The sequence below is a fragment of the Zeus faber genome, assembly GCF_960531495.2.
Source record: "Zeus faber genome assembly, chromosome: 20".
Lineage (NCBI taxonomy): Eukaryota > Metazoa > Chordata > Actinopteri > Zeiformes > Zeidae > Zeus > Zeus faber.
The window spans coordinates 15,948,041-15,959,015 of record NC_137207.1 but is presented as its reverse complement, the minus strand read 5'-3'; the positions used below and the strand labels follow the sequence as shown (position 1 = coordinate 15,959,015).

At 44.5% G+C, this 10,975-nt stretch overlaps 2 protein-coding genes across 2 annotated transcripts; both read right to left on the bottom strand.

Annotated features, from left to right (window-relative positions):
* Nucleotides 1–1,464: 1,464 nt before the first annotated feature.
* On the bottom strand, nt 1,465–4,018 carry LOC307245581 (uncharacterized protein; the record flags this gene model as incomplete). Its single annotated transcript, XM_080021225.1, has 2 exons — nt 2,688–4,018; nt 1,465–2,217 (listed from the first exon to the last, which is right to left on the bottom strand). Exons 1-2 carry the CDS (start codon nt 2,982–2,984, stop codon nt 1,465–1,467), a joined length of 1,050 nt encoding a protein of 349 aa, XP_079877351.1. The 5' UTR covers nt 2,985–4,018.
* A 110-nt stretch (nt 4,019–4,128) lies between these two features.
* On the bottom strand, nt 4,129–10,478 carry lsm12b (LSM12 homolog b). The gene is made up of 5 exons (XM_080021805.1): nt 10,311–10,478; nt 8,353–8,486; nt 7,790–7,899; nt 4,904–5,030; nt 4,129–4,762 (listed from the first exon to the last, which is right to left on the bottom strand). The coding sequence occupies exons 1-5, from the start codon at nt 10,435–10,437 to the stop codon at nt 4,670–4,672; spliced, it is 591 nt and encodes a 196-aa protein (XP_079877931.1). The 5' UTR covers nt 10,438–10,478; the 3' UTR covers nt 4,129–4,669.
* Nucleotides 10,479–10,975: the final 497 nt, after the last annotated feature.

The window sequence follows — 10,975 nt, the reverse complement described above, 5'->3', positions numbered from 1 at the left end:
ACCCAAATCTCCCGGGGTTCAAGATGCATCTGCGTTTACTTTGATTCATAGATTCAGGAGGAGATGTTTAATTTATTCATAGCAACCCTCCAGTCACAAAACAAACAAAAGGAAAACATCCCATAAGAAGGCTCTGTAAGTAATGGAATCCTCATTAGACCATGTTGTCTTATCTGCGGGGGGAACTAGAGATTGACAGATACCGGCTGATGTTTGGGTAGAAGAACTAACGGTATCGGGTGAAATTTTACAGATAAAGGTTATACCACACATAAACAGATTAACTAGCCACAAATAGAAGTAAGTTAAGCTCCAAATGTTCTTATAACCATCTATTCCTAAACCACATCTGGAATAAAGTGAATATTAGTCCATGGACATTTTATTTATTATATTCATCCCTGCAGGGGGTTTAACCCTAAAATGCAAATTGTGACATGCCTTACTCACCCCGCCAGTTCAAAACATAATTCTGTGTTTGTGTCCTCACACGTGTCGCTCGCAGCTCCAGAGCGACAGATCCGAATCGTGTCCGTTTTATTTTAGTCCCAAAAGTTGATGAAATGTCTCTGAGGGATGTGCAGTGTTTGGTCCGTTCAATTGGAACTTCCACACGGAGTGGTTTCCTTCCATAGACACACCGTGAGGCAGGGCTCCGTGGACTACAGGTAGTAGACAGCCACCCAACTGTTTTTGGGAAGTCATACCACGCCACAAGTGTCTCGGCTCTCATCGGGCATCTCTCCGTCACCATCATCCTCCGGCCACGTGTCAACAGGGTTCCTACATTACCCACGATGCAATGCCCTGTGCCTACTGGATCTGTCATGGAATTATAAAAAAATAAATACAAACAAATACAGTAACAAATTAAGATGGATTAAATAAAGTTTCTTTTAAATAAAATACTTAATTTTATTTCAATTTTAGACCTGTTAAACATATGCATACCGTGCAATAAAGCAGTGTTTCTCAAATGGGGGTACTCCGAAAATTGTTTAAATATAAGTTATATATAATGTTTAAAAAAACTTTTTCTCCCAATGCCAGTGAAAGGGGTACACTAGTAAAAAAAAAAACCAAAAAGTTTAAGAACCATTGTCATAAGGGACACTGCTTTTTATGATAATCATTCGTGTTAGTTATTTTTGGGTAAATTATATAAATGGTTCAAGCTGATTTTATTTGAGTTAAGTATCATTGAAAATATTTATTTCCACCATGCATTCAATTGTATTCATACACGTTCATGTTCATTTTGTTCAACAAAGCAATGTTTTCCTCAGACCATGTATTTTCTGTCAAAATAAAAACATTGATTAAAACAATGGGCACAGATAATATCGGGGTTCTTTTCGTACAACTAATATCGGTGACACGTCGGTCGGGCCCTGAAACACACACCAGCAACGAAGCCCGAAACGACCTGGTCCGACTGACCAATCAAAACGGTCGTGTCATTGGTCACGTGCTCGTGCGTCGCCCGCCTCCGGTGCGACTGTCGCGGCCGCGGCGCAGCGCCTCGACCAGGGCGCCCATCACCGCCAGCGCCGCCGTGACGCTGACGGCCAGCGCCGCGGCCGTCTCGGCCGCGCACAGCTGGCCGTCCACGGGGGCCCCCGCCAGCTGGGGAGGGCCGTGGCACACGAGGTCCTGGCGGTCCTCCAGGTGCAGGCGGCGGACGCGGCGGATCTTGCCGAAGACGCGGTGCAGGTCGCAGTCGCAGAGCCAGGGGTTGCGCGACATCTGGAGGTAGGTGCCGGCGGCGGGGAGGCTCTGGAAGACCCGGAAGCGGACGCGCTCCAGCCGATTCCCCCGCAGCCCCAGCAGGGTCAGGCTCCGCAGAGGGGCCAGGGCTTCGCTCTCGATCCCGGAGATGTTGTTTTGGCCCAGGAGCAGCACCTCCAGGCTCCGCTGCCTGGTCAACAGGTTGCCCCGCAGCCTGTCCAGCCGGTTCTCCTCCAGGTTCAGGAGCCTCAGGCGGCCGAGGCCGTTGAAAACCCCGGCCCCCATCCTCGAGATGCGGTTGCGGCTGAGGTCCAGCTTCCGGAGGTTCTCCAGCCGGTCCAGGGACGGTGGGGTCAGGTCCTGCAGCAGGTTGTGGTCCAGCCGGAGCTCCTGGAGGGAGGAGAGACTTTGGGAGAAGTCTGGGGAGAGCCACCGCAGTTGGTTAAAGCTCAGGTCCAGAATCTCCAGAAATCGGAGGGATGACAGCGACTGGAATAGTTTTAACACATTGAAGAGGGAACTTAGTTAGGAATGATACGAAATAAGATTAAAAGAAAATACTTTATTAATCCCCAAATGGAAATTCCAGTGTTGCAGCAGCAATGACAAATTCTGTGTTTTTGCAAATGTGTGTTTTGTCATATTATGACAAAACACACATTTACAAAAACACACACAATGAAGTAGGTTGTTTTTTGAATGAATTGCAATAGATATAAATATATATATACACCGACACACACACAGATCCATGTGTATATATACAGTACATATATACAGATACACACGTATGTACATATGTATATATACATATAGCACATAAAAAAATAACTACTGTACTAGAAATAACTACTAGTACTATTTCTACTGTACTAGAAACAGAATGAACAAATAACACTTGTCATTTTGTCAATCGGGGTATTCAGCTCTTAACTGTTCCATGTCATCCGATGAAGTACCTGTGATTTCAGAGCCTGGATGCTGTTGTTGGACAGCAGGAGGATCCTGAGCGACCAGAGCCCGGTGAAGGAGTTCCTTCGCACCTCCGTCAGCTTGTTCCCGCTCAGGTCCAGCAGCCAGGTTCCGTGAGGAACATGGTGGGGGACCAGGCTCAGCTCTCTGGACCGACAGTCCACCAGGTCGGAGGCCTCGTAGCAGAGGCAGCGGTCGGGACAAGGCCGGAAGCCCAGGACGCCGCTGCAGAGAAGAGGCAGGAGATGGAGGGCGCCGAGCATCGTGCCCGAGCGGGGGAGCATGCGTTGCCAGCGGGGTCAGAATCTCTTCGAAGGAGCTGTGGCACCAAATGTTAAACCCACCGAAAAAAACGCGTCCGCGGGGAATGGACATGGATATTCGAGGGAAGAGGACATTGAATATTCCTGGGAGAGATTATGAGCTTAAGCAGATCATCACAAAGCGTCACCATTTGGGAAGCCATCCAGGCCCCTGGACCCAGCCCCCAAATAGGCATTTGCATCTGCTGCTCCACGATATAGACATCAACCAGATGAGGTCAACCTTTGTCCTGCAACACCGTACTCACTAGTATGACCAGCTATCATGCTGTAAAGGTTCTGCTTGTTACCTCTTGATCTGTGGACAGGCTCCAAGTCAGGAAAGGTCACTGAAATATTATGGGTTGGATAAAATAAATCAAGTACAATGGACGGAAGCACACGGTCAAATTCTGTTTTTCTTAATATGAGGATCCCGCCAGTGGATTACCTTGTGAAAAGAAAAAAAATAGTCGCATACATAAAATGTAAAGTCTTGATTCCAAGTGGAAAAAACGGTGGAGGCCTACCTGATGAACTGGACCTCGATCGAGCTCACATGAAAGTCATGCTCCAGCATTTCAGTCTGCATTAACAGAGGTCAGGTTCAAAAGCTATTACATACTCGCACGGTACCAGTAAATGTTCAAGTCTCGACAGTTCAGAGCCCTTTTAAAACACGAGCGCAGCAGTATCTCTTACTGCCGCCTTCATGTTTCAAACGAGCACCGCCGAAGCCTTCTGACATTTTCGTATTTCATTAAATGAGATCAATGTTGAGGCCCTCAATAACCCCGGTGGATTGAGTCGGGTTATTGTATTATACTTAAACCCTCGGCGCTTAGCTTTGCCCATGAAACGTCAACAAAAAGGTTCACGTAACTCACATTGATTACAGTTTCTAGACAAACCCATCATTTGATGATCATGGGGCATTAGGAGCTTAGCTTTTAAAGCCAGCCGTGCTTGAAGACGACATCCCAGAAACAAACGAACAGAACACTCCCAAATGCATCAAAGTTGCTTGCTGTTTAAACCCAAAACCAACGATCACAAGTACAAAAATGTTCCAGTAAGTCTTTCCGGTTTCCATTGTAAAAATGTTAAAATTACAGTATTACAGTCAGAATTTTTGTTACTTTTATTTTAGAAAATGTCCTTTTAAAGTGTGGCGTTTCAAGTCACATTTTGTTTAAAATACAGAAAATACAGACACTTGTAGAACATGGATACAGCAAAAAGGAAACAATGACAGAAAATAAAGCTAACAAGCCTTTCTGACTGCTCTAGTTTTCTCTTTTTGAAGAAATGGAACTGATGGTAAAGGAAGGGGGATGGAAAAGAAAAGGATTGGGGGACACAGTAAGGGAGAAGTGAGGGGCAGAATGAGACAAGTTAGTTAAGGAAACTATGGTTGCTTTATGGTTTATGGTTTAAATTATTCTTTATAAAGTCTAATTTAAGATTTAATCTTTCCTCTTTCTTTTTTTGTCTTTTTTTTCCTTTTTTTTCTTTTTCTCTCATTTAATGGTATTTTGATCTTCCGGACCCGAGGCCCTCAGCTCTCCTCCTCTTGGTCAGACTGAGGGCAAGGAATGCCGCCTTGGACCAGCAGTGGGACCAGAACTGCCCGCGTGGTCCGTCCCCGGCCGACACACACTGCCGACTCAGGAGGATAAAGTGGAGTCCTTCTGTGTTTGCTGTGCTTGTGTACGTTGCATGGACTTCTGACTTTCCACGTCTCTAAAATGTTTCTCAACCTGCGGGGGGGGGGGGGGAGTGGGGTTTCAAACATTTTTTAATGAATACATTTCACCATTAAAGGGTTGGACCAGTACCAAAAAAAAAAAACAAAAAAAAAAAAACTATTTTGGAAAAAAAGCAGACCACGGGTTACTTACTATTTTGCGTACATGACTTAAAGCGCTTCCCTCTTTGCCTTTGCAGTTCTCAACCTGGTAAGGCGGCGAGATTACGACGTCGTCCATCACAATAATGTTCTTCTCCTGCCATTTACAGTCTTTGATGCTGCAGGACGACAAGGAGAGCGGGCGTCACGTCTGGTTAAAGAGGGCACGCTCGGATGGAATGTACAGCTCTAATGCGAGCTGAAGAATGTTCTACCCTCAATCTACGACAGATGTACCATTTTACGGATATATGCAAGGAAAACTAGGACTTCTATTAAACTTGGAAAAAAGAGATAAGACATTTGTATGTTCATGCATATAATTAATGCAAAACTTTTAAAAACACATTTTGAGGCTTTTGCAAAACCGCGGAACCCGAGTGTGGAATGGAATGTGCATTGTATATATATTAAAAAAGGAATGTCCAATTAGAGCCGTCAGCGGTGATTTTGGAAATTCAGAATTTGTTTATTCTCACAATAACTTATTAAAGCGGGCAAACCTTTTGCTTTTTTTCATGTCCCAACACACAAATACAGTCGTACAACTGTGTATTCTCAACAGCATTGATTAATGGCTTCAGCCGGGTTCCACTGTGTTAGCGCGCTTCGCATCAAGTCACTGTGATTCCTCCCTAAATGCACCAAACTCTGCACACCTTTCTCAAAGAAAAAAATAATAATCATATGAATAAAGTACAATTAAATGTTATAGAATAAGATAAAATCCCAAATCAATAATCACTGAACCGCCACTTAAAAAATAAAATTAAAGAATGAACAATTTTATTGGATAGCAACTCCACTTGTCACCAGTCCAAGTCGAGAACATCCGCGTTTGAGTCTGGCAAGTGCCACGTGTCATTTCCGGGTGCCCCGCCCACTGACGTTCCAATCAGCTGCTCGCGCTCCACTTAGCAGCGGATCGTAAAATAAATCAAATGTAACGCTAGGAGCCATTCAAGCGGGCGTTTGGTCATCTCACATCCTTACCGAGCGTCGGCTGCCAGACTTGAATTTCTTGACAAACTCTCTAGTCTCGGAAGAGTTCGGTAGTCCGGAAGTGGGTCAGTGGGCGCGGCATTTTGATTGACACACGCCACACCCAAATGATGAATGTGTACTTTAATTCAAGTCAAGTTGTGAAAAACGTAGTTTGTCTAATTGATCTTAACATCGGTGCATTAATAAAGTGATTTAAAATATAATGCATTTCAGTTAATTCAAGTAATCTTTCATGAGAGGCTCTTTAAAATCAGTGACGAGTCTGTCAATCATAATTTAATTGTAGTTTATGCCATTTCATATGATCAAATATTCATCATTTAATTGTTTTACTCCCTCACATTTTTACAATTTTCTTGACCAGCACTGGCCTGGTCAATATTATTATAATTTTTTTTTTTTTTTTTTTTTTTTTAAGAGAAAAGGAAGTTTCTGAAGTTCAATCCCATACATCCCGAGGCAACATTCCTGCTGCATGTGGCCGAGCAGCAAAGCGTGACGGTCCTTTTGTGGAACATTTCTAACAAGAAGGGATAATTGAGGAATGTACAGAAAACAGAAAAGCAACCCCAGGTTATTCAACCGTGGGTGGCAGACGTCAACGTAAAAGTGTCCGCAGTGCTGCACTGCAAAGGGGGCTCCCTTCTGGCCAACCCGGTCAACGTTTGCCCAAAAAGCCTCATTTTAGTCTGAATAATGCTGTGTGCACATGGGATGCTGCGGGCGTGGACACACTACTGGCGGCAATTTCAGCGGCTGCTAAGACGCTACGGCTCATAGGCGCATCATCTGTTGCAATGACGGTGTTTTCTGCTTCCGTTCCCCACTCAGTCACATCTGAGTCGCTCTGCGGTAAGTTGAGTTACGACACGGTGCAGACTTCTCATTGGCTTGTCATTTCGGCTTTGAAATTGTGTTTGTCTTTTGTGAGATGCTCGTTTTCCTACTGAGTGGGGTGGTGCTGCGGTGTTGGATGGGGAACTAATCAAACAAAGTAGTCCATGGAAGTTATTGGCTGACTTTCATTTTTTAAGTAGTTCAACCAGGTAGATGCTTTTCCTGTTGATGCTTTTTCCTTCATTTCTCTGTGTGTATAGATATGAATTAAGATTTCATACCACAGGGAGCAGAATCAGGTTAAGAACACTTTGTTTCTGAAAAATCTGTTTGGCGTTGAGAAGCTGAAAGGGCTCGAAGCAAAAAAATGAACCCGAAGAATTATTTTGGCCGACATCCCTTGACATTCCTAAAAGGATACTGGGTGTCGATGGAGACTGTGACGGCGCCTTCAAGGCCACGCCAAAGGTGTGTTTTGCCAAATTGTATTATTTTGCGTCATCAATTCCGCCTACATGCGAGGAAACTGACTCAAAATGGATGTGAGAAATCCAGCTGCCAGCCTCGGTTATTCATGATTCAGTTTTACCTGTTAAGGGTTTGGAGCCCATATGCAGCTGAATATTAATCGATATCGAAGAGGCCCCCCTCTTTCTGATATTACCCACGTAAGCAGCAAGAAATTGGATGGATACAATTGTATCGATGCTCTGCTTTATGCATGGAGTCTAACATTAACAATGCAAAATGTTGCCTTTTTTTTTTTCTAGAAAATGGAAAACAATTTTCGTAGGTGTTGAAAACATAATTTAATTTGTAAATCCAAAGAGTTGAGCAACTTCACCTGGCTCAAGAGAATACGTTTGTTCAAAGTAATAAAAGGTGATCTGAGTCAATGAAAGACAGTGCAAACAGAAAGGAAATTATTTTGCGCGTCAACAGATCCCTTTGTTGTCGGAATAATTTGGGCAACGTCACAACCCCGTGATCTGCGGGGGCCACGTGTCCCCGAGGTACAAATGAATGAAGTCCTTACGTTTTATGAATAGTCTGGAATAGCTGCTGGCCCTCCACAGAAACCCCAGCACTGATTGCATAGGCTTGGGAAAGCTTGTCCTCCTTTTCTGTCCGTGCTCGATTGGCAAGCTGCGGAAAGAACAAAGCGTGAGGATTGTTGTGTTCCGCGGCCTCTTCCAACCCCAAAAATAAAAGCGTTTTGACTTGAGTTCCCACCACAGAATAACAAGAGGTTTCACAGTTTAATGGGAGTATTGGCTGAATTATTGTTCTTGAGATCTGATGGGATAAATAGATTTAAAAAAAAAAACAGTGCCATTTCATTCAAGCACTGTTTCCAGCGCAAACTAGCGGTTATCCCATCGTCATTCATTTTTATACTTCCATCAAAGCAAAAACTGAGCTTGGCATTCAGCTACGCAAGTGTATCAGAGCCAGGTTTTACTACAAGCAATAAATTCATGTATCGTCATTGCTAAGCTCAATAAAGCCATTTCATTAATAGCAGACTGAGCTGCTGGGAATAGTGGTTTTGGACGACTGTAGAATTGTGCAGTGTACTCGATTCTATCAATGACCTACCTTGCCAACATTCAGGGATGCTAGTGGAGGAGGAGTCTCAGTGCGATCATTTATTATATCCACTTCAGAAACGTAGGCTAAGTTGATCAGGATGACGTCATTGAGGTTTGGCTTTCCGCTGGAGGAAGCACATTCTTCGGAAGATTCGAGTCAAGGTGCCAAACGTTTTAAAAAACACGGTTAAAAATGTCATCAGAAATGGAAAAGCACCTTAAGTGAAGAATAATCAAACTTGAGAAAACATTAATAAAAAATAAAAAAGAAGACACAAAAAGGCAATTGTGCTGGAAAGAGGCTGTCACAGTGCCAGTCACTGCCTGATGCAACTACTACTGTGGACAATGCTGCCACCTAAAGCAAGGTCAGCACCGCCCAGGAATAGGGAAGAGGAAATGTACTCTATATTAAAAAAAAAAAAAAAAAAGTCTTTCCATATGACATTTATTTATTTTTTTTACACTTTTTATATTACTTTGGAGGTACTAGCGGCCAATGATTACACCGGCAGCCTCTTCAACTTTGCAATACTATTCCTGACCCACTGACCCAGCCACCGACTGACATGCACATCGAACCAACAGCATCCAAGCGACAACAGAAAGTAAAGCGAGGCAAGCGATAAGGTTTTGTTTTTTTAACAAAGTAGGAATCATCTTTAGAATTCAATTAACCTACGTTGCTCCGGCAAATCCCTACATAACAAAGCAATAACCTCTGTGAGCCGTGACAACGCGTGTGGGACTGGGTCGTATTTCAATTTGGGACCCAACTTGCACCGTCTGTGGAAGAACATAGTCACACTATAAAAAAAAAAAAAAAAAGAAAAAAATCATCTTGACGAATAAACAAACTTTCCCAAATGACTGTAGGATGTAGATGCCGCCATTATTAACTATAATAACGCCCTAACCCCATGAGTAGGGTTGTTAGCGAAAACAAAAGCAAATAGCAGTTTAACTCCACATTAGTTTAACCACAACTCCATTTTACAACGATGGTATTTGTCTTCGCCCTGTAAACTCGATTATACGGTGACATTTTAGGAAACGCACATTTAACCTTGCGGGGCTCAGAAGGCTCCTGTTAGGTGACAGCTCGTCCGGGAGGATAAAACATGGGAGACAGTTCCCCCACATTTCCACACAGAAGGGGCAGTGTCATCCGCCTCGGATTAGAGAAGCAGTTCAGGGGAAATCGTACGTTCAATTTCAGGAAAAAGGTCCTATTTTTGACAGCGTCAATCGCAGAGCTTTTGCGTTTGTTGGTTGAATGGTTTGATGTATATTGACGTTTTATTTTATTTTAGTAGATCATTTGATCGTTTTTTTTTTTTTTGTATTTTGCCAATTTTTCATATTTTTGAGGTTTATTGGACATTCCCATTTTTTGTTCATATATCTTTATTGTTGCCTATTGTTCTGGTGTGTGCGCCCGTAACGCCGCGGTTTCCCCCCGCGGATGATCAAGTGTCCATCTACCCACGGTTAGAGCAGCGATTTGCGCTCGGTTGGGGTTCGCCGGCCACAGCAGCTAGCCCAAGTTAGCGTGCTAGCCCCGCCGTGAACAGCCTATCTGATCGTAGCATTGCTAGCTTGTGGCTCTTCAGACCACACAGCCATGATGCCATACTAGGATCCCCTGCCAGATAGTGATCCGTGTTGAGGTATGGCAATACAATATCTACAATCAAAACACATGTGCGTAGTAACGGGAAAGGCGGACTTGGGAAAATTTTCGCCCGGCCACACAAACCCCTTCCGCGGCAAACCAGAGCTCCGTAAGATGTCCGGGCGTCCGTTAAATACAATATTTTAAACCGGACAAAGATGAACCGCTCGGCTAGCATCAGTTACGCCTGCGCGGCTCACTATTTGGCATGTTGACGGTTCCCCTGCAGGCCCGTGCAGCCCGGGAGGCCAGCCAGTCATCCCGGCCGCGGAACGGAACGAAAAGGATACTCAGAGTTAACATCTTGGACTGGTAGTCGAATGCGACCACCTCTCCCTGCAGACGTTGGCCCAAGCAGGTGAGGCAAGAGACATGGCTCCCGACGCTGAAATACTCCCCCGGTCCAGGAGCCGCCATCTTCTCCGCCAGGACACCGGAGCGCCTGCCTTACGTAAAACGACGCGCTGACGTCATCGGACGCATGACGGGTGACGCGGTGACGTTTGGGCGTGTCCAAACGCGTCCCTCCGCCCGCTTATTCGTTTTTGTTTTTTTTAAAGTGGGATTTACGCGTGGGCAGATTTGACACACATTCGTTTTAATTTAAAGGAAAAAATGTGCCAAATTCATTCACCGTACAACATTCACTTGTTACTTTGTTTGTAATAAATAAACCCGGCAGTGGCTCCCCCTGTAGGATCCGGTGGAAATGCACGCACTCCGACTCTCCGGTGGTGAAAAGTTCGACTTTTTTTTTTTTTGTTTTGTTTTTCCAGATTCTGTTCTTTAAGAGTCACTCAGCCAGTGGGAGCCGTTCGATCGTTCCGGCCCTTCGCCCGTTTGATTCAGTGGGTGTAATTTGAAGCACGGCACGGTCGACTCCGGACGCCCGAGTTAATTTGTACGCCCGTTCGATACGAACGAATCGCTGGCGAGCCCCGCGTCACCGGCGTAG

Coding starts and splice junctions, on each gene's coding strand:
- lsm12b (XM_080021805.1), bottom strand. CDS start 10,437: ATGGCGGCTCCTGGACCGGGGGAGTATTTCAGCGTCGGGAGCCATGTC. Junction 8,487..10,310: donor GTCCAAGATGTTAACTCTGA/GTATCCTTTTCG, acceptor AATCTTCCGAAG/AATGTGCTTCCTCCAGCGGA. Junction 7,900..8,352: donor CATCCCTGAATGTTGGCAAG/GTAGGTCATTGA, acceptor TTCTTTCCGCAG/CTTGCCAATCGAGCACGGAC.